This window comes from Ochotona curzoniae, unplaced genomic scaffold (genome assembly GCF_017591425.1).
Source record: "Ochotona curzoniae isolate NIBS_2020 unplaced genomic scaffold, NIBS_Ocur_1.0 contig_64, whole genome shotgun sequence".
Taxonomy (NCBI): Eukaryota; Metazoa; Chordata; class Mammalia; order Lagomorpha; family Ochotonidae; genus Ochotona; species Ochotona curzoniae.
Genome location: NW_024466502.1, coordinates 13740263 through 13767375, shown reverse-complemented (window position 1 = coordinate 13767375; position 27113 = coordinate 13740263). Strand labels below are relative to the sequence as shown.

Genomic DNA, 27113 nt, shown 5'->3' with positions numbered 1-27113 from the left:
CCCACAACACTCCACACCCACAGCCTCAACACCCCTCACACACATACCCTCACAACCCTACAACCCTCCACACGCCCCCAGACACAATCCCATTCACACCCCATACACGCCTCCACACCCCAACAATCCACACACAGCCACATCCACACACAACCGAAACCTCCAAAATCCCCTCACATACGCCCCCATCCACTCACTTTGTGCACAAACCCTACACACACTGCACACAACCGACACGCTAACCCACATCCACACGCACCCCACATCCCACCCCCGACACACCCACACCCTAAACCCCACTCCCACACACACCGCACATCCCTCCCACACACACATACACTCACACCCTAAAACTCACCCCCAAATAATCCCCCCACACACCAATACACACACACCCACATTCCCCCACACCTTAACAAACCTCCAACACCCCCACATGCCATTCCTCCTTGACAACCCCCACACCCCCTCAAATACATCCTGACACCCCCACACCTTCTACATGCACCACAAACATACCTCCACATACTCCACACATACTCCACACACATACACACCACGCACACCTACATACTCCCCACACAGCCCATCATACACACCTCCACACACCCTGACTACACACCCGAGACATACCCAGTCACCCCCACACCCGCAAACACATATCCCCATGTACCCACACACCCCTATACACATGCGTGACCTCTTCCAATGCCCGCACACACCCATACCTCCCTGACACCCCTTAAACACACACACCAGACATACCCCGCCATCCCCCTACACGCACACACATTCCCACACACATCCCTACACACATACCCTTCCCACCACCTCGCACACAATCCCACAGACACAACCCAATGCACCACCACTCCACCGCAAATACACCTCCCCTCCACACACACCCCTCCACCGTAGGTTCACCTCCCCTCCACACACACACGTACCCCTTTGTGGACTGGCCAGATGCCTCCAGTTGCTCAGGGACTCACCTGTGTGGTCATTCCTGGTCCTCACTCGACTGTCATGATTGAATGGGGAGGTGTTCCCTCTCATCAGGCTGTACAAGAACCTCTGTGTCTCTAGTCATAAAGCACGTGCAACTGGGAAGTGCTGCTATGAGATGATGCTAGAGCATGCCAGGGGTGTACTGTCCCCTGACCTGGGGACAGCTGAGGTGCAGGACCAGCGGGGTCCAGATTCAAGCCCACAGATGAAATCGGGGTACCTCCCTTCTGCCACGTCATTGCTTATCACAGTGGTGACTGGCGACCTCGGCCTAACAGATCAACAGAACACACCATTCCTCACTCACTTCCTCTTTGTTCTTCAGTTGTTTGGTCCTGAATGTTGGGTCTCTTTTTTGGGACTGTCAAGGGTCACAGCCTCAGAAGATCAGTTTTGGTTGGGATGGTCAATCAACATGGGAAACAAGCAGATACAAAAGAAAGGGCTGTGGAATGGCTGCCAACGTGTTCAGCCTCTGACCAAATCAGGTTGCCTAAGTCACTTCGATCTGCAGCCGGAGGTGGGCTTCTTCCTACCAGATCTTTGATGTTTTCATGAAAAGCACAACACTCACTATAAGATACATTCCAATTTTAAGTAGTTGGAACTATTCGAAATGATCGAAAAGCTAACAAAACAGTTTCTAGTACTAACTTCATATATTAAAGATCTATTTGTTTGAAAGACACAGAGGAGACAGGAGAGATTTTTCCATCTATGGGTTTACTCACCAAATGACAGCAAGGGCCTGGGCTATGACAGGCTGGATCTGGGAGCTCTGGGCTTCGCCCCAGTCTTCCACATGGGTACCAGGGTCCAAGGATAGGGTGCCCGCCATTTCCCAGTCACATTAACAAGGACGTGGATTTGAAACAGAACCGCTGGGACATGAACCAGCAGCCATAGGAGATTCTGTCACTACTGCTATACCACAGTGCTAGCTCCTTATTTCGTTGTATAGAATCTCAACTATTCAACAGGCTGATTTATATCTTCCTAGGGCAAATTCCACTACTATGTTCAAAGGCCCTGGGTGATATCAAGCCCCCAGAAAGCTGGAGGTTGGCTCAAAAGAAACTACCTTTGGTGATTCAGCTTGACATCCCTTGGGTGACCAAGGTAGCTAGGAGCACACACCTCTTTGCAGCAGAAAAACACAAGATAAAAACAACATTGGTGGTATTTTCTTGCTTCACTCTACTTAACTCGCCCAAAACACTTTAGGACATCTTATAAGCCTGACTGTGAGTCACCCGAAGCCTGAAATCAAGCATTCGTAATTGTAGCACAGTTCATGCAGTTTCTTGCAGGACTCGGCTTTTCCCAAAGCTACTGTAAAGGTGCAAAAAACCTTCAGCTGGGATTTTTAAGAAATGATTGGCCACGGGCCCGGCGCGGTGGTGCAGTGGGTAAGGTCCTCGCCTTGCATGCCCGGGATCCCATATGGGCGCTGGTTCTATCCCAGCAGCCCCGCTTCCCTTCCAGCTCCCTGCCTGTGGCCCAGGAAGGCAGTCAAGGATGTCCCAGAGCTTTGGGACCCTGCACCCGCGTGGGAGACCCGGAAGAGGCTCCTGGCTTCGGACTGGCATAGCATCGCCTGTTGCAGTCACTTGGGGAGTGAATCATTGGACGGAAGATCTTCCTCTCTGTCTCTCCTCTCTGTATATCTGCCTTTCCAATAAATAAAAATAATAAAAATAAACCTTTAAAAGAACTGATTGGCCACACAGCTCTTCCATACACAACTACCTAAAAATACCAGAAATCAACTATTAAGACCCTGAGCATACTTTTGCAGTCCTGACAACCTCCAGCATTTCATGGATTGTCTGTTCAGATAACAAAGGAGCCAATTCTCATGCCTTCCACTTCTAAGAAGCCTCTTACACTTAATGTGGAGATGGCATTCCTATGAGCCAGGGCTTTTGATTTGTAGACTTTTTCTGAAAGAGGAAAGAGTTCCTTTGAGCTCCAAGAGGTCAAAGACGTGAAGGAAGAAAACGATTGGATACATCATAGGCAGTGCATTAGGAAGAATGTAAGATGCTACAAGCAGGAGGTATTTCCTTGTCCTGTGCTAAACAACTACAAGGAAGGAAGAGACAGGGCTCTAAAGTAGACATGTGTCCCTTGCGTTCTGCTGGGGAGAGGAGTTGCACCATTACGGGATTAGGGCTTGGGTACATATGTATGTCCTGACTTTCCTGTAGGGAGACACCCCAGTTCTGTGCTTTGATGCACTTTACATGGTCACTGAATGGCAATGTGGGCAGAACACCGGTCTAGAGAAAGGGGCCTGTAAGGTGGTATGGAAGTGCCATATCTTCCCGATATAATCCACAGCAGGAGTTAGAGATTGAATGAAAGAGAACTATCTCTACAGTAAGCCTCCACAAACTGGAGCACATACAGGTCTTTGGAGTGAAGTGTCAAGCTTGTATGGTATAGGGTAGGTCACACAGCCAGGGACTGAAAAAGGACCCAGTGAAATTCAGGTACTAGAGCCTAAGATAGGAGTGACCAACAAAGCATCTATTTTCACCAAAAGCTTGCTGTCTCACACTATTGCAAGGCATAAAGAACTCTCAGCAAGAGAGAGCCGAGAAAAGTTGTATGCAATTAATTCATCTGGAATTGGAAGATTACATTTTTTTTCTTGAGTACGACCGAGACTTGAAATTAAGTCCCATTACAGGTCAATAAAGGAGCTTCATTCCTTATTACCTGAGTGTGTGACCTGTGAAAAGTCATCGCCATTACACAAATATGAAATTTTCCATTTGAGCTGTTACCAATGGCGGTTCATATTTTTTTTTCCTGGTGGTTAACTAATCCTTTAAGTCTATTTGAACATGGACATGTTTTAACCAAAGGAACATGAAAAAAAAAAGTCCGGAAATTGTCTTGCCAAAGTTCAAAGATGACTTCTAATGAACATCTTAATCCAATGTTGTGATCCTCCATATTTCTACTGAATGATTAAGTATGTGTGATTCATTAAGTTCTCATTAATGAAAATAGACCAGCAAATACTTTGAACATGAAATCGCTATGAAAGTGATTTACAAAGTACATTAAGGCTTTCATGATATTTCTAAAGGAAAAGCTGAATAGTTTTAAACATATTGCAAGGTCATTATCATTTTAAAATCTCAGATTTTGCTTTTATCTGTGTGTGAGAGAGATACTTGCACAGATGTATCAGTTTGGTTGCATGTTGTGCAGCACGAATTGCTTGTCTTGTTTACCAGAAAGAATCATGCCTCAATTCTGTTTGCATCGTGTACAAAATAAAGATGAATTCTAGTTTCTTAAATGCTGTATCCAAATGCACTTTTATTTTCCTCTCAAGTTTGTATAAACTTGCCCGGTCCCTTCGAGACTGTAAGAGGATACTTCATCTCTTCAAGTTTTGTATTAAATCATCATTTTTAAATTGTGAAAGCGACATGTAAGCCAGGCAGCATGCTACGAGTTTCAGATAAGTTGTCCGACTCTCTGTGGGATTTAAAATCAGTTATCTGCTTAGATGAAGGCGTAAGTGGCAGATTTAGTGTTCTTCCTAAACTACACAAACTCACAATGCTGTTCATTAGCGTGAACATGTCGGTTCATGTTTGTTTCCAAGGAAAAATAGAGCTCTATTCATGATTCATAGAGGTCCTCCTGTACAGTAAGGACATTGACTCTCCAATGGCTCGATGACTGGGGTGTTGTGAAGCCCAAAGATGTTATTTTTGGAAGATAGTTTACCAATTAAGAGCAAACCAGCACTGGATTGCTTGGTAATGTTCTCAACATTGATTGGCTATGATTGCAAATGAGCATCAGAGGAAAAGGCAGGCACGTTGCCTCTTGCTTCTCTGCTTGCCTGATTCAGGCATCTCTCTGGAAACAGATCATTAGTAGAGGAAATTTCCAAGTTATAAGCTCAGAAATTTTTCCCCCCAACCAACTAAGTTAAAACATAAACTAGGTTTGCTCTCTCACAAACATTTAATTATTTCCCCCTGAAATGTAATAAAACGTGTGAAGTTAATATAGAAGCAAGTGTTAGAAATGATTGCTTGGGAGGAAGTTCAAGCCTGGAAAAGGAACAGAACTATATTCTTCGTGAGAAAACAGTGGTGTTTTGTATGAAACTCCATTCTACTCCGTGTGTTGCTGATAGAGAACGCAGGGTTTGGGCAAGGATATTTTGTGTAATTTTCCCTGAAATTACGTTTGCATTGATTTTTTGCTTAATGAAATGGATCCTGATCCCTTTAGATCTTGTCAACTATAGATCTAAATCTATTGCCTAACCCTTTTGGTATGGAGGCTATCAGCCTAATGACATTCAATTCTTTAGAGTTCACTGCTTTTGTTTTTCAAGATTCATTTTCATTTGAAAGGCAGATTTTCAAAAAGACGGTGATCTTTCCTCTGCTGGTTTACTCCCCACATGGCTGCAACTGCTGGAGCTGAGCCAATCCAAAGAGCCTGGAGCTTCCTTCCAGTTCTCCCACGTGGGTGCACTTTCACTGGCTTGCATTTATTATCAACAGATGAAGCAGAATCGCCCTAAAACTTTCAATTTCCATTTTTTTTTGTTGCTAGTATCTGTGATAATTCTCCCAAAATTGAATTAATAGTTATACATTGGAGTTATTAAAATTTTTCAAATTAAAAGCTTTGAATATGTTGATTACTGAATTTTCAACCATTTGGATTGCTTCTCATTATTAGCAGTAATTTCATATAAAATTGATCATTCATCACAAGTTTAATTACATTAATCGCATTTTCTTCTGGTTCTCATCAGTTCAAATGCTTTTGTAATTTATTTACCCAAGGAACATTTTGGGGTTTGTTTTCATTCTCATTTTCTGTAGAGACATTAGGTTAAAAGATGGCTTAATGAGAAAACTGTTTATTACTCCTTCAGGGCAGGGATAGTCTGAGCTGAAGTTCCACTGGAAATGGTTTTAAAATCACAGGACTGTATGTAGAAAAAGAGCTGATGACTACAGTACTTGGGGGCTTCAATATTAGTGTTCCTCTAATCCAACTCTGTTACACTATTTGATGTTTAAATAATTACTGACAGATTATTAACCCAGGGTGTATTAAGTATAAGAAATGCTTTCAAGAAGGCGTAACTTCCATTGATGAAAGTTAGCAACATGTGAGAGCTACTTCCTACTTAAGACGCCTGTGTTGTCAGTGGCTTGCTCTAGGGAAAGTCATTGGTGATGGGGCCAGACGATCTGAAAACTGTGCAAAACTCCATTCATCTTTCGCGAATGGCAAAGAAACAGAGCAATATATACCAAAATGAGTGACTCCAATAACCGAAGTATTTCAAACTTACTGTTTCGCTGCAGAATCAGCTCTCATAACAATATCTGAATTTATAACAAGCAAGGCAAGGTTAAATGAGCTTCTTCTATGAACTACAAAAAGCAAGTTTATTCATCAGCAAAGATTTTCATTCGTGCAACTCTTTTATGTTTACATATCTGATTTGGAAACACTTCAAAAGCGTGTGAACTCTAACTGATGAAATTGTCCAAGACATCTATTAATGCTGTGAGCTCTCAAACAAAAACGAAACTCTTCCTTCTCGGCAATGTATTTTCCTAACAATGGTATAAAATGATAATGTGAGCAAGTAATACATTTGCTAAGATGGTTACAAAGCATGTGGAAGTCTTAGCACCAATTCTTGAAAGTAAATATTTCATAACTTAATATTTAAATGTACCTAATTACCAAAGACATACTTATAGCCTGAAAACCACTTAAAATTGGTAGTAAGTAAACTTTTGAATCATAAATATTAAAAGTTAAAAATGGCATTTACATCATAACGCCTTAACATTCTTTGTTTATAAGGACTGCTAACAGTATTTCAAGGTCTGAAAGTTTGGGAATATGTGCAATGCTTGTACAGTATTCTTATATGCAAGAAATACAACAAATTAGAACACTTTGATTTCTTTTTGCAAACCCTTCCTTAACTCTTACCAAATACTGATGAGGCAGATCCCATGGATCCTTTCTCTGATGCCAAATAACTCTGGCTCAAAGTCTCGGAAGAAGATTGCAGACAAGAGGAATCTGTTATCCCTTGGTGTTTGGTTTTCCCAAGAGATTGTAAGCAACCCAGCTGGCTGGCAGCTGCCATCAAGATATACTTGTAATTGGTTCACGCTGGTACTAGGTGTACTCTTATGGTTCAATAAAATTTGAGTGAGCTATTAGGATTTGGTTGAATCTAAGCACTAAAAGGAAAACGTTATTTTCATCATTTCTGGTCCTTCCTCACCTAAGTTTACCTTTTCTTTTTCTGTAACTCAGCAACCTTCCCATTATCCAAGCACCTGGCAGAGCTACCGCTGTTAAATTTCTGACAGCTTTTTCATTATAGGCCCTGATTTTCAAGAGGCAGGTTAACTAAGCAATTTTGATTTGTGCCAAGCTGAGATGTGGAATAGACACTTGAAGTCCATTCTCTTGTTTTCCTAAGATTTCATTTGAACTTATTTGTTCTGCTTTGATACAGAAAAAAAAAATACAAAGAAAACCTTGAATAGTTCACTTTCTCATTCATAAATCAGTACAACCAAATGCATAAATAGTGAATCTATAATGTTTTTAACCAAAAGTTTTTAAAACTAATAAAAATTGATTCAAAAATTCCTTTAAAGGTTTATTTTTTATTTGAAATGCAAATTTTACAGAAAAAGAAGGAAAGGCAGAGAGTAAGTCTTCCTTCTTCTGGTTCTCTCCCCCAAAGCCTGCAACAGCCAGAGCTGAGCTGATCTGAAGCTGAAAGCAAGGAGGTTCTTCTTGGTCTCCCCAGTGGGTGCAATGCCCCATGACTTTGAGCCTTTCTCTGCTGCTTTCTCAGGCATAAATAGAGAACAGGAATGAACGTGGAACAGCTGGAACATGAACTGGTCCTCATATGACATGCCTGCACCACAAAGTGAAGAATTGTCTTGCTGTACCACTAATTCAGTCTCTCACTCTCCCAGGAGTCCACATTCAGTTATCATACTACAGTCAGACCTGATGTTTCCACTTAGTTTAGCCCATGTCACACACTATTGTATCTTGTCCAACACCTATCCAGTCACCAGATGAGTATCATTTTCTCAATATTTCTTTTCTTTGATATTGACTACATATGCTCATGTTTGAAATTTGCCTAACTTGGATTTCGTAACTCTAATTTGTGTTCTCTTGTGTATATTTGCTACTAATCTCCATTGCTTACATTTAAATCATTTTTGTGATAATTTACATACATTTATATTTTATTCATTTCTGAAATTGCAGAAAGAAATAACCATGGCATAAACTACGGGATAATCATTGACTATTAAGAAATTGAATGGTTGGTTGATGACCACTATGGGATATAAAGGATATAAATTCTTTCAGTGTTTCTGCTTTGTTACTCTCTATTTGTTAACAATGTCTTCTTTCCTAATCATAAGATGGTTGGTCATCTTTCTCTATGAGGAAAGATGCAATACCCTCTTTTCCTTTGATTAAAAGGAAAAACTTTTTTTCCCAGAAATCTACTTTTTAAATTACATAGACTTAAATTAAATAGACTATAGCCTTGCACCCTCTCTGACACCATTTAATGAAAAGGAAAAATAATGGACTAAGTTGATTTAGACCAATTGCTATTTGTCCTGTAGTAGTCAGAACATTGGCTTCCAAATATGGTCAGCCTCGTGGTAGCAAAGAAGACAAGATGAGGAGAACATGAGTAACAGAGCCGTCTTCACTTGCATGTCCACTACGGCTGCTCCTAAAGATTTTAGCCTTTTTCTCTACAAGTCAAGATCTCAGAAACTCCATGCATATCTTGCCCAAAATGGGTTGCTGGGGGAAAACACTCAAAAACAGCAGAGATGTGAAAGTGCTACTTCTATAAGCAAGAGTGTTTCTGTCTGAATACACGTATCCCCCCAATGAGACATAGTCACAATCTAGTAACTTTTGTGAGTTGCATCAAGCCCTGAATCATGCTACTCCTTTCTTCCAAATCTATCTCCTCACCCTCAGCATGCTGTTCTGAGTCTTAACACCTGCAGCTTCAGTATTTTATTTATCTCCTACTTACCTTCTTGCTTCCATTTGTGTGATTCTTGTGGGATGCTTTTCAATATTCCAAATTCTACAAAACCAAATGTAAACAGTATAGCTGCAACTCAAGACCTTTATGTGACATTTCTTCTAAAACCAATTGCTGCATGAGGATTCTTCCTTATAGTGAGGCCTTATCCAGAAACTTCTGTGACAGTCCACACTTGTTGCAATACATTGTCTAGACTCTCGCTCTCAGCCTTGTCTGGACTTTGTCTCCTCCACCACTTCAAATGTGACTGTGCTACCCAAGAAGTGGACAGAGCCAGAGTAAAGCAGGTTACCTAATTGTTTGGTCATACTAAAGTTCACACACCTACCCTAAACGATTTTAATCTCCTCATGGGCTTAAACAAACTGCTTATATTTCATTAAATTAGTGGTTATTTACATAGCCTGGTATTGCCACAAATCCTGAGGTCATATTATAACTGCAGGGACTATGTGTAATAAAGTGTTGCTCTGTGACTGTATTGGATGCACATTAAATATGTAAGGTTTAGTCACTTTTCAAGTAATTATGCATCTGCTCTCCCCACCTCCAAATATCCTCTTTAATGAATCATCTGCTCCACTGCGAGGTGATGGTGAATTGCAATGTGTTCTGGCATGGGGTAGTAGATTATGTGGGTGCTTACTTCTTTCATCTGGAGTGTGCATACCTCTCGCTTTGATAGAAACTATTGTAGGAATCAGTTTTTTGTTAGATTTATTTATCTTTATTGGAAAGGCAGATATACAGAGAGGAGGAGAGACAGAGAGGAAGATCTTCTGTCCAATGATTTGCTCCCCAAGTGACTGCAAGGGCTGAAACTGAGCCAATCCAGAACCAGGATTTGGGGTCTGCCACATGGGTGCAGGGTCCCAAAGCTTTGGGCCATCCTCAACTGCCTTCCCAGGCCACAAACAGGGAGCTGGATGGGAAGTGGAGCAGCAAGGATTAGAACCAGGACCCATATGGGATCCCAGCAGGTTCAAGGTGAGGGCTTTAACCACCACTACTACTATCACACCAGGCCCTGTAGGAATCATTTTGAAGGTCTTGCTATCGCAATGAAACAGGTTAACCACAGCCATTCCTGACATGACTGACCTTGCCTTTAAAAGATGTAAGAGTATTGATCCGAAGCCAGGAGCCTCTGCAGGGTCCCAAAGTCTGAGCCATCCTCGACTGCTTTCCCGGGCCACAGGCAGGGAGCTGGAAGGGAAGTGGGGCTGCTGGGATTAGAACAGGCGCCCATGTGGGATCCCAGGCGTGCAAGGCGAGGACGTTAACCACTGCGCCACCGTTGCGCTCACTTGGGGAGTGAATCATTGGACGGAAGACCTTCCTCTCTGTCCCTCCTCTCTGTATATCTGCCTTTCCGATAAAAATAAAATAAATCTTTAAAAAAAAAAGATGTAAGAGTGTATTTTTGTTATCTCAATCATGGCTGTAAGGAATCAATGTTTCAAGTAAGATCTCCAATGAGAAGAAGCATCATGAAGCCAAATGTCATGCTAAAACTGTGAGGGAAAAAATGAGAATTTTATTTATAGAAAGATATGGTTGCATCTCCAATTTTGCTTTGAATCATGACACTGGAAGACAAAAAAACTAAACAAGACAGCATTTTTGGAGCTTCATTGAGAAAGGATGGCTATACTTGGAAGTTTCTGGAGAGCAGAAGGGGATGAATGGCTAAAGAGGAAGAAAAGATCCCCAATGTGTCGCCATGATGGCGAAGGGGCCTGTGATGACCGTGACAGGCAGAGCATTTCAAATGTCATGAACCATTCTGGTCATTAAGAGCATTAGCAGGAAAGTGTAGGTTAACAGGTGGGATGGGTCCATGAAATTCTGCATTATCCCACAGTAATTTCCAAATGCCATCTTAACTTTAATCCACTGGCACGCCAGTCCGTAAGCATTGTTAGTATTAAATTTGGCCTGATTTCAAATAAGCTACTTTAGTAACTTCAGGTTTCAACACACATTCTGCTGCCCCTTGCAGGCATTCCAGTGTGTCCGTCAGCATTCGCAAGTGACTGAAAATCAGCCGGGCCGAAACTTTCACTTTCACCCTCTGTCAAAGAATTTTAGTATAAACAAGAAGACGGGAAGAAAAGAATTGAATAATTTCCCTGCTTTAATTTTTTTTCTTTTAATTTGAAAGAAGCTGTTGAATCTAATGTGGCCAGCATCAAATGTGAAAGCTACCTTCTCTTCAGTAGCTCCCCCTGTCTCATTGCTATGGTGTTCATCCTTCAGTTCGCTGTTCTTTCCCATCCTAAGCACCACAGTATAGGAGCCGCAAGTTTGGAGTATTCCAGGGAGAAAGGTGAGGGGACAGGAGGAAGGGAGGATTGTTGAATGGAGAGAATACAACTAGCAGAACTGAGAAACAGATCAAGCCAAGCGAAAGTTGTATGACTAATTAGAGCGATGGTTGTGCTCCGCTGTCCAAGGCCGCGGGTCTCTCTGGATTTCTACTTTGGCTCTGTGTAGCGAGGGTCCAGAGCATTCATTGGAATTTCACCGCCCTTAAGCGTCACAAAAATGGAGAGTAACAACCTACGTTAATGATGCTTCAATACTTTGTCTTCCTAGATTGCAGACTTTAGCACTAAAGGTGGCATTAGGGGTCCAGGATGAAGGCTGAAAAGTGAATCAGAAAACTGGAACTTTTACTCCAACCCGCGCACTCCCCCTCCCCAGGGTAGAGAGAAAATCCAGTCCAGGTTTTGTCTCCGACTCAGCCTCTGAATTTCGGCTGTGCAATGTGTAGCACGTTTCTCTCTCTCTCCCCTCCTTTCTCCTTCCTTTCGCCTCCCGCGTCTGTCTCCAGGATTTCTCTCTTCCTATTTCAGAAGGACTCTCACAGGCTCCCTCAGTCTGCGCAAGGCGGAGGTTTCCCTTGGATCCCCAACACATACCTCCACGCACAGACCTCCCGAGCCCCCGCGCTCGCACCAACACGCGCGCCTGCCTATGCGCCTCCTCCTGGAGGGCCGACGTGCCTTCCCACCTTCAGTGCACACTCCAGCCAGCCCTGCTCCCAGCACTCCCCGATTCTGCGGCTTGGAACTCGGATCTCAGCTCTGAACCCCTGTGGTTGTTTTTGGTTTTGTTTTGCTTTTTTTTTTTTTTTTTCTTTTCCCTTCCCCTCTCTCCTCGTGTTTTATTACACCGATTCTGGTTTGGGGGGCTAGCGAAGCAAGGCGGCTACTTCCTCAGCCAGTCCTGGTTGGCTTGCCATTTTCCATCTGGCTTATAAAAGTTTGCTGAGCACAGTCCAGAGGGCTGCGCTGCTCGTCCCCTCGGCTGGCGGAAGGGGGTGACGCTGGGCAGCGGAGAGCAGCGTGCCGCTGGCTCTGGCGGACTTTCGGTTCCAGGGGCAAGGTGAAGAGCGCGCACGGGCCCGGGGTTGACGGAGCTGGATTTGCATGTTGCACCATGCCTTCTTGCATCGGGGCTGCGATCCTTCCTCTCTCTGGGCTGCTGCTATCCCTCACGGCCGGGGCAGACTTGAAGGCTCGGAGCTGCGGCGAGGTCCGCCAGGCGTACGGTGCCAAGGGATTCAGCCTGGCGGACATCCCCTACCAGGAGATCGCAGGTAAGTGCGGTTGGAGCGGGCTGCAGCCCCGGGCAGCCACAAGTCCCTCCAGGGCCCTCCCCCTTCCCCCCTGTTGCTGAGTTGGTGCTCACTTTCTGCTAGGGCTCTCTGGGGACATCGCATCTCCCCGCTAGGCAGTGGATGCTCTTGAGGCTTCTCCAGCGGCAGGAAGGTGTGCCTCCAAGCCGCTTCATTGTGTGCACACGCGGGAGCACCCTTGGTCCCTCCCCTCCGCCCCGTGCTCTCGCGCCGTTCGGCTTCTTGTATGTTATTCCAGGCCGGGGAGGCCAGGGTGGCTGCGGGGTGAAGGCAAGTCCCTAGCAGGGCACCCACCCTGTGCTTCTCGCCCCGGCAAACTTGGAAGAACTGCGACCGCAGTTTGCACAGTGCCACAGTCTGAGCGGCGCCTTGCCTGCTCCCGCCCTCGCGCCGGCAGGGGTGGCGGAGAGAAGCACAAGGCTTCCCCCAGCCCCGTCTGCACTCCGGCGTCCTTCGCCGAGGTGGAGTGCACCGCGCCGGGACTTTGGGGGGCGAGCTGAGTACGAGAAACCGCTCCAGGGACACTGCCCCCGGGTATCTTAGGGTTGCTTTACTTTGTGTGGGGGTGGAGGGAAGGTGAAGGCGGATGGTTTCCAAGCTGCTTGTTGCAGACTGGGGGCTTCCCTGTGGCGGTTGGTCACTGGTGCTGCTGGAGACAGCCTCAGCTGCCCGCGCAAGTCTGCAGGGCGGCCTCGCTGGCTCCGGAAGCTCAGCCAACTTCAGAGGATGTCTCCGCCGCCCTGGTTCCTTCAGGGGTCTCTGGCTTGCAGGGCCTCAGGCATTCCTCCGCTGAGTGCTGGAGCGGCCACCCCCTGCCCCCCAACCTTTTTCTCACGTCAGTGTGTGTTGCGCTGGGTTTCCAACTGGTACAAGGGAGCCTGCGTGCGTGTTTTCCGGTTCTTAGCTCCAACCGAAAATCCGAGCTGCTGTGGAGCTCTGTGAATGAAACGCCTTGGGCAGAGATAATCCTCTGGCTGCTAGAGAACAGAACTGTGAGAGGCCGGGGAGACCAGGAGATGCTTGTGTGCGCCGGCTGCTCAAACAGGGTGGATGAAGTCTTCCGTGACCTCGGGTCCACTGAGCAATGAGCTAAATTTCCATCAGCCTCGCTCTGCCTCGTGCCCAGGCTCTGGTCCCTCGTACGGAAAGCATTTTGTGGGATCTCTGAAACCAGCACAGTTCTGATACCTTGTGGAATCGCTACTTTTTTTTTTTTTTTCTTTACCGTGGTGAAGCTTCAAGTTCTAGGAATGAGGGTTTTTGCATACTCCGAAATGAACATGTTAGTATGAATTTGGATAGTGCCCCTAAGAGCGTGCACAACGCCGAGCCGGTAGCACTGCACACCATACTGAGCCCTTTCCATTCAGAGCCAGATTCCCTGTGAAGGAGAGGCAGAGCCTGCGGGTGAATTACAAGCCCACTTTTCTCTCTCTGTCACTTGGTCTCCCCAGCATGGAGCTCCTTAATTTGTTAATCAATGGATAGAGAGCCACTGCCCCAACTGCTCCTTAAGTTTCTCCACTCCCTCTCCCTGTTGTCTACTGTTATTTCATTCTTTTTAATTAATTGATAAGGATCAGCTTTTTTTTTTTTCTTTTCCCAAATCTCAGGGATTGAACTTTTAAAACGTTTGCCGTGTGACTCGGCTATCACAGGAACTTTTTCGCCTTCACTCGGGGCTTCTCTTCAGGGTATCTCAAAATGCAGACATTTCCTAACATGATTTTAGATATGTCTTGAAGAAGAAGAAAATAGTTAAGCATTTCGAAAATGGTTTGAGCCCTCTTTTGTGGGAGAATGGAGTTCATCTTTTGCAAATCCCCTTCAAATCAGAGTGAAGGCATTCCTTGGAAAGGATTTCTCTAGCCCCCCATTTGCTTTGTTGAGAAAATTCCCAGGAGTTAATGGAAAGGCTTCAGTCGATTTTTAACCACAGAAGGGATTTCAGAGGTGGCTTCCCCATCGCGCGCTCCTAGCCGTTTGCAATCAAAGTTCTTATTGCCTATGCATTCCTAAAACGTGTGCACCACCGCGGTTAAAGTCACCCACGTTCCAGGAAGGAAGGACCCGCTGTCTTTGCTGCTTTGGTGTTCTTTGAGGCACAGATCACCGTGGGGTCAGAGATACAGTGGACATGAAAATAATGCAGAGTTAATTCTGCTCTTGAGGAGTTTTTTTTCTTTTCTTTTTTTCAAAGTAGACTTACTGCTATGATAAATTGGATTTGCTGTTAGAGTAATCACTTGGGAAACATAGCCTGTTATTAAAGGAACACACACTTTCTCTCCTCCCTCATTCTCCATACAATTTACATTTAATTATACAGTGTAGGGAAGACTTTCTGTGGTAGTTATCCTCTCTTTAAACTCTTTCATCCTTTACTTTGTTTAGACATCTAATGACTTGCTTGAGAAATGGCATGTGCCGTTAGCCTGCCAAGGGAACATGAACTTCAGAAGAAATGCTGTTCAGATCTGTGCTAACTTTTTCTAGCTGAGAGATATTTGTAGGTCGCTGGCTTAGTAAAATAGCAGAAGTAATAAGGACATTATGTTTCCTCCTGACTTCATTAAACTTTTACTGAGGACTCACAATGGGCGAATAGCATTGCCCTCTTGTTAGATAAAGGCGAGGTCTTCAACCCCAGCAGATGCGAGACTGTGATAGGTGATATATTACGTGATGCTGCCAGGATGCTTGCAGGAGGGGAGACCTTCTAGGGGAGCTTGCGCCATCAATCCTCACTCAGCCCTGGTTTTAAACCATTGCCGGCAGATCAGATGGATGCTATCTGTCTTTGTTTGAAAGACCTCCGAAGTGGTAGACTCTTGAGACTTCTCTGCAATCCATTCTAATGCTTAGCGATTCTTGTGGTAGAGAAATAATTCCACGTATGGAGCCCATAGCTTTTGCAATATGCTTGGCCATTTCCTCTCGTTCTGGGAAAATTTAAAACAGTACATCATCCACTATTTAGACCAAAGGTCAGCGTGGAACATTCCAGTTCTTCCTCAAGTATTAGTAATACTGTTTGACTTCATGTTTTGGTCCTAGTCAGTTTAGTGGTTCTTACTTTTAGAGGAACTTTATGATTGGAAATAATACCTTAAAAGTCTGGGAAGTTCAGAGAATGTTGTTTTCTTTTTAAAAACTATAGTTAAAAGGTTAGAGAGAAAAAAAATGCTTTCACCTGTGAGACCAGGAAAGGGGATACAAGAGTAACCAAGGCATTCCCTTTTATGCTAATTAACTTCCCAAATGCCTACCACGGGTGAGGCTGGGCCAGGTCACGTGACCTAGGATCACAGCCCTGGCCTCTAGTAAGGTGATAGGAACTTAGTTACTTGGGTCAGTGTTGTTATTCTGCCAGCGTTTGCATAGGTAGGAGCTGATGTCAGGAACCGGGGCTGAAAACCAAAGGATGTTCCAGCAGCATGGCATCCAGCAGCATGGCGTCCAGCAGTGTGGCATCCAGCAGCATGGCGTTCAGCAGTGTGGCATCCAGCAGCATGGCGCTCTGCACATAGCGTTACGCTAAATGCTCACCTGGATGGTGTTGTCTTGGGCTTATTCTGCTGGTGTTCTAGGCATTGATCCTTATTGGATTTGCTAATCATAATATGTTCTAATTAACCATTGCTCAACCTGCACTACTGCCATTTTCATTGCTTATCTAAGAGAACTTTAGTATCTTGAACATATATGGTAGCATGTGGCTATCATGTAACTCTACACCTTACCTTTATGTCAGTGCCTGATCGAATCCTTCCAGTAATTTAGTGGACACTAACATCCTCCCTCATGTGAATGAAAATACTGCATGATAAATTTAATTTGAGTTGCTCAGTAGTGTCTCAGCTGGTGCAGAGGCTAAATGTCAAACCTAAATACACTGTCTCCAGAATCCATAGGCCTAACCTGCCCACTGCCTTGCAGAGGTAAGAATTCAGCGTTTGTCAGATAAATACATGCTAATCAATTCTTCATCTGCTGTGTGTACAGCTTACTAATCTCCATGTGCATGCATGTATCCTTTCACACAGGTACATGCTGACTCCTTCTCTATTTAAAGCATCTATTACTTCTCAAAACCTGATTGAAATGTGTATTTTATAGTCTCTAAATTGACCATGTATTTTTGTGTTTTCCTGACCATTGCATCGTGCAAATGGTCAGTTGTATGAGACATGGTAGCTGAAGTCCATGTTTTGTTTTCTCTCGCCATCTTAGGCCTGTGGATTATTGGTTTAGCACAACAAAGCTGCTTTATAAGAATTTGTTCATGGAGGAGAGAAGTGTGAGGGAGGAGTTAGCCTTCACAGATGAGGACAAAAATGACAACATCATTTTCAGTATTTGCCCATTTTCAGTTTTGGATATTTAGTGTTCACTTAAAGTTTTGCATCAAAGAAAAAAACTGTTCCCTAATGATCAAATATTTAGCTCGATCCATAGTAAAAGTATATTATTTTGTATTCCAAAACACTAGTCACTTTTATTCCTTCTTTATTGGCTTTGAGGTTCAAAATATATGATGCTTAACTTTCCTTGGCCTTGCCTCTGTTTAGAAATAGCCCCTCCACCCTAGTCCCTTATCCAACCAAGCAATTGAATACATTTGTCATTAATACCTACCTTTTTCGGTTTGCTCATAAATATCACATTGACAAAAATGGAGAAAACTGCCTGGTGACTCTAATGCTTTCACAGACTTATTAAGCATCCTAGATTGGGATAAATTGTTCCATTTAAACTTGTCTCTCTGATTCAAAGATTTATGATTTCATTGCCCTCTGCTAGCCCATACCTGCAAAAGCCTTCCAAAGAAGAGCATGATGTAAATGAATTAGCTAAACTTCAAATTTTTCTTTTAAATGATTCAGCAAGTCATAAATTTCTGAAGGAATCATTAATTCCAGGTATCAAAGTAATTTAAAACCTGGGCTATTCAGAGTGCCACTTGTTAAACTCTTCATTTGGGAATTAATTTCGGAGTGATTCCTGCAAACAGTTATCTTAGCTGATTTAATTAGAGGATAATATGTCATCATGGAGAATCAGAGTTCATTTGAGTTGACTGATATATTTTTTTACATAAAATACTTTTTTACTGCCTTGCATCTTAGGAGCTAGTGAATAGAAATATAGGCCAATAGCGAGCTTGATTTAAAATCTATACCATTATATTCTTTAAAATATTGTGGTATAAAGATTATGCCATAATTCATGTAATAAAGTGAATAATGTTCTTTTAAAATGATGGGTGAAATTTATGAACACTTGTAAAATACAAATTGTTTAGGAGTTTTAACCCAGAATTACCTATATTCAGTTACTAGATTTGTATAGAAATCATCATGTTAGGTGAAAATTATAGTATAATAATTGTTGATAAAATGATTTTAACCACATAATTTAAACAAAGCAACATTATGATATGGCCTTTTCTCCCTTTAAATCACAGGTCTCAGAAGACTTATAGCAAGGCATGTTAGAATTGTCTTGCCAGTATAAACAGCTATTTAATATTTATTTCAAGTTGGTGTGTATATCCCTTTGTGGCCAAATTTTTAAATACTTTAGCTGGCACAAACTTTGAATAGTTTCATCACTTTTTGCATTTGAAAAAAAAATTATTTTTTATTGCTTAAATGATAAATCTGAAAGTACTGTTGATTTTCTAAAATAAATAACTTCAGATGGTACATTCCAGAAGGAAATATCAAAAGTTTGAATGGCCTTTGGGTGATATGTAATTTTTAAACTAATGAACCAGTTGATAACAAAACAGAAATTCAATTCCACCTTTACATATCATCCTGGTGATTGAATATGTGAAGAGCTTTTTCTTATCTTTCTGTAAGAAATATGACTTGAAATATCTACCATGTGTCCATCACTGCGTCTGAAGCTGGCTGTATAGAGGCTTGGGAAAGTTTAATCTCATCCAGAAAGCAGAAACTTGGGGAGCCAGTCCTGAGGCCAGGAACTCAGGGTGACTGAACTGAACAGCATTTCACAGGAGCCTCAACAGTGAGGAGTGGCCTGTAAGTTGGGGACGAGTGAGAAAGAATGGGTAAGTAGAGCCTGGGGACAATTGTGCAAAGAAACAGTATCTGCTGCTTTGTATTGACCCCTACATTGTGGACTTTTTCATAGCAGGCCTATTTATTTATTTCTTAAGGCACAAAAACTACCCAGCAGTAAACTCCAGTTTTCACACATGGGATTATTTCATAACGCACCTACCTGACTTGTATACCCTGCAAAATGGCCCTGTGCTTATGAACCAAACTCTGGGGCTGTGCAAGATTTCAAGATTTGAAGGACTTGCCTGTTGAGTGACCTTACCTTGATATACACGATTCCTTCTCAGAACATCAGTTCTTAGATGCCCCCTGGAAATGTCCTCTAACTCCTGCCCTTCTCTGTGATGGCTCTTCTATTAGTTGTGGAGGGCCCTATACCAAGGGGGCTGTGTCCCTCCAGGCCACCCAATTGCTTTCCAATCAGAGTGGCTGTTGTAGTACTGCCCCCTAGAGGTCATGTCTTCCTATGGGTCAGCCAGCTGACTTGAACTCAGTACTCCAGCCTTTTGAGAATGGTAAGAATAGGCCATCATGACAAGGGTTGGCCATGGTTTTGGAATGTTACATTGGTTGTGGAGAATGGATGTAAGGGGTTCAAATGGTCACAAAAAGAGTGGAGATGTTAGTTTCACTGTTGTGTGGTGCCTATGGAAATGGAAGGAAGGGTTCTAGAAACACATAGTGGATAACTAGATTTCAGTGGCACATACTTTATCAAATTATTTATCATGTAACATGACAGACAATGAATTGGAATATGTATATGTGATAGAGGGTTATTGATAGAAGGAGAAAATAAAATTGGGGATGGGGAGAAGAGATTAACAAAATATCGCTGAATTTTTAATCAACTTTTATGCATATTTTGGTTTCATTTATGTGGATGTGCTTGTATGTAAGATTGGCTTATTAATCCATTTGAAAGAAACAACAGTGAGAGAGACAAAAGCATTTTGGGTTTACTGGCTGAGTTTTCAGATGTCCACAGCGACGGAGCCTGGGAGCCAGGTGCCATTTGTCACTCAAATGTGTAGCAGAGATCCACTAGCAGGGTCACCTTCTGCCTTCCTGAGTAGAATACCTTCAAGCTGAATCTGACACAGCATGTTGGACCCAACAGGCACTCTGACCAGCAGCACGTTGGCTTTATAAGCAGTGGCCTAAACTGCTGCACCAAAAGAGTTGGCCCTCTCTGTGAGTTTTAATGGAAGCAAAACTCAATACCAACGAATGGCTATTAGAAATCTCACTGGGCAGGGCTGCGTGCTAGGGCTGAGAGTCTGCGCTTGAGATTCCCGCCTCCTCTGCCCAGTGCTTGGATTCAAGTAGTCCAGTTTCTGATTCCAGTTTTCTGCTTTCAAGTACTCTGACTTCAGCTCTGTTTCCAATGTCAGCTTCCTGCTAATGCATACCTTGGAAGGCAACAGGTAACTCAAGAGGTTGGATCCATGTCACCCACATGATGTTTGGGGAGTAAAGAAGTACTTGGGAGATTATGTCTGTGTGTCTCTGTGCCTTTCATATAGGATAGTTAAACAATATCCATGGCAGAAAAGGAGTTTGACAGGATCAGAGGAATTGTTATGAATTATAGAATCAAAGAACATGTAATCTGGGAGGTTATGAAATTGAATCGGGTTATTTGTACTATGACAGCATAAAAAGAAATCTTAAAATCTTAGCAGTACGGAAAACTACTTCATTCTCTAAGACTTGAACGGTACTTTGCCAGTAAATTAATGGGCCAGTATCAGTATAGATTTTAATGATGGGAATCAAAGAAGGAAATAATTAACTTGGCTTTAAGGTAAGGAGGAAACAACATTTCACTGGGACTTGTAGAATGTGTGGCATTTGACAAAGGGCCATGAAAGGTGAAGTTAAAAATGAATGTGAAAAGGGAGCAGTAAGAGCTTGAAAAGAGTGATAATGACCGGTGGGTGAGGTTGGATTTTTGGACAGCCTCAGAAACCCTGGGTGGTGAACGACATAGATTAGGTAATCCCCTAGGTCATTGGCAGGCTTGTGAACCCACTGTTGTCCTTGGCCAAGCATTGTGATCTGGTTGTCTCAGGGGAGGGTGGGGAGAAACCCAAGGACATGAGGAGATCAATGAGGAGACTTAGAGACAGTTCAGCAGGAGATGCTAAAGGCCGGAAGGGGAGGATTGAGGAGGGACAGGTGAGGTCATCTGAAAATGAAGACGCACAACTGCAAAGAAAGTTTTAAATACTTTTGCTATGTAGCAGTTCCAATATGAATATACAGCAGATAGGCTGTCAAAAGTCTCCTCTGAAATTATCCAATATCAGCTATGTCCACAAAGATACTTCTGGCAGCAGGCTGACCCCACTGGCTTGCAAAATCATGGAGAGCTGTCATTTTCCATGGCAAGAAGCCTGGGCACAGGGAAGTTCTGAAAGAGAGGATCCATGTTTTTCCCTTGCCTTTCTGTTCTTCCGTCCTCGGTCTGCAAGGTCCTTTCCATGTAGTCAGAGCATCCTGACAATCCTCAGTGGCCCCAAAAGGGTGCTCACACCTGTCTCCCCCCGATGAGATGGACCGCCCTTTTAGTCACAGCACAGGTATTCCTGCATCTCAATCCAAGAACACTTCCCACATGGAAGAGTAGTAGGACAAAGCGAAGGGCCAGTCTACTTGGTCTGTAACAGGTGTACCCAGAATGCTCCTTGACCAACCTCTAGGATATTAATCAGAAAACCCAGGAACTGAGTAGCAATGGAGAAATGGAAATGACCCAAGCTGTGTGATTTAAATACTTGGCATTGTTACCTTAGCCCAGTGCTTCTCAAACCTAACTAGTGATTAATAGCAGAATGTGTAACTATTGGCTGATGGGGAGGGAGGTGAAGAAGGGCATCCTGGTTTGTAGCATTTGTTAGTTCTCTTGTGTAAATGTTCCCTCCATGGTTAGTTTAATTTTACCAATACTTTAACACCCATGTCACTCTGTTTCTGAAAATTTAACCATCAGTTCTTGTGGAATGGAAAGAGGCATGAAAACTCAAGGTTGTATGTTAAGAATTCTGTGGAATCTTTCGAAATGTGCCCACACTTGGGCATCTTTAGATACAGTCCCCTACTTGGTTTAGGAAGGACTAACCCCAGGCCTCCATCCATCCCTTCTGAGTTGCTTTCCCTCCTCTTTTCTTTCCTTTCCCAGTTTCCTGATGAAATTCGTATGTATTTCCTGAGTTGAGAACCATCCAGAACAATGAGTGTTTTAGGAACATTCCCAACAAGAACAGCTGGGCTCCACCTCTTAGAGTTTCTCTGTTAGTAGATCTGGGGGATGTGTGTGTGTGTGTGTGTGTATGTGTGTGTGAGACAATTTAGATTTTTGACAAGTTCCAGGATGATGCTGACACTATTAGCCAGGTGGTATCCTAGGCAAAGGGCTGCATTTTGTTGCTATTCAGTGTGGTTTTGAATACACGTTTTTATCAGATAATAGTTGTTAGGAATTTCAGCTAGGTCATGGGTAAGAATCTCCAGTCGGCATGTTACTGCTACAAATTGCTCTGCACATTGCCCTAGATTTCTTTGAAAAGTTCACCTTGGCCACTAGGGGGACTCAAAGAAAGAGTGATTGGATCATGTAATACTGTACTCTGTGCCTGGAACAAAAGGGGCCCAGCTCAGCTGCCATGCGCTCAACTAACTTCAGTAGCTGAAGAGAAACTCGGCCGCTTCACAAGCGGAAAGTGGGCAATGGCACTTCCAGTTTCCTCTCACCATATCCCCCTCCCCCGCTTTTGCTTTTTGCTGATAAAGCATGCTTCTAGTGGGAACAAATGCTTCTTATTTTTATCACGACTTGATCATTTGTAGAAGAGTTCAGGTCAAGAGTGTCCATCGGTTCATCTTGTCTGTGAATTGTTTTTCACTGCACGAGACTCCCAGGTGTACTAGACCTAACCATTTTTCTCTTGACCTCTGCACTCTGATGCAAGGAGACTACACTGAGAGCTGGTCACTTTTCATTTTATACACATTAGAGATAAAGCATCATCCATTCTGGGCCTGCACCCCTGGGATCTGTATGTTTTATCAGTGGCAGGTCTGCTCCTTACTTCGGCTCTTGGATTTCTTGAGAAATTGGCTTCCTTTCTTGGGGGACAGCTGTGATTAGCAGGGGCCACGTGTTGCTCAGTTGAATTTCAAGGAACTAGAGGTGTTTCCTCCTAAGCTTTCTGTGAATTTCAGTCAGCTGTTTTCTTTTGTAAGAAAGCTTGTTGCAGATTTTCTAAAAGCAGATGAAGAATTTTAAGTTAAATCAGAGTAGCTCAGTCCGTAATATTTGTAAGATAAGCTAGAAAAACAGCAACATACCCCAAGTGGTATATGAGTGGTTAAGACACCTGTTAGGATCTCTGTATCCCACATTGATTCCAGCCTCCTGCTAATCTCAACCCAGAGAGGCACTGGTAATTCCGTTTCTCCCTCCCATGTCATAGACCTGGTTTGAGTTCCCAGCTTCTCTTTCACACTTAGCCCAGCCCCAGTCATTGTGGGCATTTGGTGGACCAAAGGTCTATCTCATTAACAAGTAAGATTTTAAAATGATTTATTTTTTTTCTGAAAACAGTGCTATATTTTAACCATTTTCTAAGTCTCCTTGATTAGGAGTTCTTAAACTGTAAGATTTGAAGCTGTTTACATTTAGCTTCTTTATTCATAGGCACATTTTTTTCTTCAAATACAGTGTAACAATTTATTGTAGTAAAAACAAAACAACCCAACAAGTGAGAACACAGCAGGAAAGAGCTGCTGGAAGCTGCTGCAGTGATACATCCAATACATCCGAGGCGCTTGTCGGTTCGTGATGGTCTTTGAGCCCTGTGACTTTATGGAGATGTCTCTGCGAAGGGTCTGATCTGACAACCTGATGTTTTCAATCTTTTGTGGGATGTGTTGCAGTAAAAACCACCAGTAACTAAATGAATATCTTATTTTGATTTCTGCTTTGTGGTTTTCTAACTAGTACTTTAGGAGGCTTCAGAGCTTCGTTTGGAAAATGGGCATTGGTCTTTCCAAAGGGTTGGCAATCTGGAAGTGCAGGATTCCTTCGTGCTAATGTGTTGCAGCTTTATCTGCACTGAATTTGGGAAACACAATTTCTTGTTACCGTTACATGACCAAGCAGGAATGCTTGAAAGGCTTTTATTGTGCTTTTACTTCTGTGTTGGTTATGTGATATCTCATTTAGTGTTCTTTGGGAGACTTGGCGTGTTAGATACTGGAAGGTCCAGTGCAAAAGATTGGTTTAGGCCAATCTTTTTGTAAGACTGCATAAAATAATGTATTAATTTCATTTATACAATCACATGACACTCGTGAAAGGTCACTTTCAACTGAATATAAAATACCTTGCAAATGTTAAATCTTAGATCATCAACAACCTAACCTATTATGAATAAATTCCTTTTCAATTATCACAAAAATTGACATTCTTATCACCTAGATATCTTCAGACATCTAGATATTTTGTGCAATGGACATATAGGTTGCTTAAATCCATGATTTTATTTTTAGTCTAAATATGTACTAGATAATCACATTTAAACTCCACTTGAAACAACAAAGGTGTAACATTACATATTCACAGCAAAGAACCACAAATTTTTAGCTTTGAGTAAGTTTCTTAGCTTGGGTCATTGTCATACAAGAAATTTAACAGTGTGAGGAATGATAGACACAAAAATAAGCTGATCTCTGTGACTTAAGAATGGTGAATTATTATAAACCCAGAAAAATGCAAATTATACAAAGACTTCCAGTTTAATAAAAAATTAACTTTTATAGGGACATATATAGGTAAAATGACCTTTTATGCTGTGTGGGTTGCATTTTTAATTGAAATAACTTTTGTAATAACTGAAAAACATAGAACAAACTTTGCCATGTGTTTTAACCTTTCTAACCATTAGTTTATAAAGTATACCATTTGATCAAACTTGCTTGATTCTTCTGAAATATTTATTTTTCAGAAGTATGACCTTAGCCCTGAAAATTTTTAAAGTGTTCTCCATTTAAAATAACAACCAAAATCACAAAACCTCGTGTGATTTGGTTAAAATTTTTATAACCAAAAGTCCCTCTCAATGACACTAATCAGGAAGAGTAGCACGCAGAATATCAACAAGCCAGAGCTGACTTTTCCCAGCTCTGCGTGTCCTCAAGCTGTCTTCATTCAGGGTGACAATTCTGATTTGCACCTAATTAAGCATTAGAACCAGTGTCCAGAGAGATAAGCCTGAAGGTTCCGCGAGTCTTGCACCGTCCATTCGCTTCCGGCCCTGCTGGGGAGCTGGTGGCAGTGACTTCTGCAAGGTGCCAGGGATGCCCAGAAGGAGGCTCTGCTGTACAGCGCCAGCCTGGAGGGGCAGCACCTCCCGCCACACTGCAGCCTGGTGACTGTGGAATTGATTTTCACGGCTCATGACAGAAGCTGTTCTCAGCCCATGAAAAGGAAGTGGCTCGGGCTGCTGCTTCTAACACAAACAGCAAATTGCTGCACGGCTTTCATAGCATTCGAGGTCTGTTACCTTAAGGTTCTAATGGTCTTTTAACAGTGTTTCCAACTGAGCAGCAGATGTAAAGGACCCTGAACATTAAAAGCACTGTTCTTTTATACCTCTCCCTGAAAGAACCATTTTTTTGTTGTTGTTTGCACAGACATTGTATGAATACAGTATCCTGAAATTTCCTCAATGGCATGTTCGATTTTAAGCACTGATACGTTCAGGTGTATAGTGTCATCAGGGCCATCAATCTGCTGTTGTCTTGGGCTGGCTCTCCAATGTTACTGCTCCTCGGGAACTGGGGCCACTGAAGATGTAGTATTACCATCCATCGTTGCCCCATATAGTCTTCATGCATCGTAGGAAAACATAGAGAATCCCCTTGGAGCCTCTAAGACTTTTTAAACCTTATGTCAATTTTTTTAAATTCTAAAAAGCAGGCTTTGGAAAACAGTACATGTAACTTTTCAATTCATTGCTTGTTAACAGCGTAGAGTGCTTGCTGTGGTATAGAGGCATCCTCTACTAAGTGGGCATAGGTAGTTGGCAAAATGGTGTTTTTTTCCCCAGAATGTGGGTACTCTGGTTTCTTGAGTCAGCTCCCATCATGTGTGGGCCTGCACAGCTGACATCTCGGGTCGGTGTACCGTATGATCTGGTGGTCATCGTGAAAAGAACCAGGTAAGCAGTCAGTCATTTGTTCCTTCACTCTTACCCCGAATATGGGCCTTTTGCTTTGGGGGCTTCCTGAGCTTGTCCTTTACCTGGTCCCTGGTCCATCCTCAGCTTCGAGATAATCTGGAAGCTTCCTGGGCTGTAGCCTGGCTGCTTGCTTGGAAGGGCTGGGCCAGGCCTGTGCTCCCTGGTGTGGAACTGAGTGCTCCATATACAACACAGACACTCAGGTTGGAGACAGCCATCCCCACAGTCAGTCCCTTCAAGAGTTTTATAAAGAATTTGAGCTGGAATCTCACCTTCTCTTGACTTGCCCACAGTGAGGCAGAGCCCAAGGAGGAGTTGCTAGGGTGATGGATTAGCTATGGCTTCCCATGACTACCCTTTGTCGCATGGTCCCTCTGATCAGCAATGGGTTGCTCACTTCCCTCCTCCTGGCTGGACCTCAAACCCTTTAGCCACGTCGATCAATTCTTGTCTCTCATGAAGGAAGGTGTGTGACAGATCCCCATCCCTGAACAGGGAATGCCAATGAGGAAACAATGATTTAAGGGTAACTAAATTCAGATGTCCACAAAACATTGTCAAGAAAACAGGGGAGAAATGAGTTCCTTATTTATATGGAAACTTTTGGTCGTTGCCTGATGCTTTATATACATGTAAATGGATTTAGTTACCTATTTGTGTTAAGGAATTCATTATTTTAAAAATTTCCTACCACTTTAAGCCATTTTCCTTATCTACATGAAAAGGAAATACTATTGCTTGACACTTAACATTTTGTGAGGATTAAGTAGAAAAAATATGTGTGACAGAAAGAGGTCTCAAAGTAAATGTTAGTTCTCCTGTTCTCAGATTCCTCTTGACACATGTTTGGTGATGAGAAATCTTTTTATTTCTTATTAGGAGGAAGAGAAAAAACCCAGGAGACTGTAATTCCCACTCTAGACTTAGTCATTTTTAATTTCTTTTTGTGATGAGCCTGTAGCAGAAGCCAATGGGATTTTCAA

General features: G+C 42.9%; 1 protein-coding gene across 2 annotated transcripts in view; it reads left to right on the top strand.

Annotated features, from left to right (window-relative positions):
* Positions 1–12281: 12281 nt before the first annotated feature.
* The window catches only part of GPC6 (glypican 6), a 996155-nt gene continuing 981323 nt past the window's right edge, over positions 12282–27113 (top strand). The window contains exon 1 of one of the 2 annotated variants that reach the window (XM_040991023.1): positions 12282–12752. In XM_040991023.1, coding sequence (XP_040846957.1) covers positions 12593–12752 — 160 coding nt within the window. In that variant the 5' untranslated portion in view covers positions 12282–12592. The remainder of the gene's footprint in view (positions 12753–27113) is intronic. The other variant, XM_040991022.1, reaches the window with a different exon arrangement.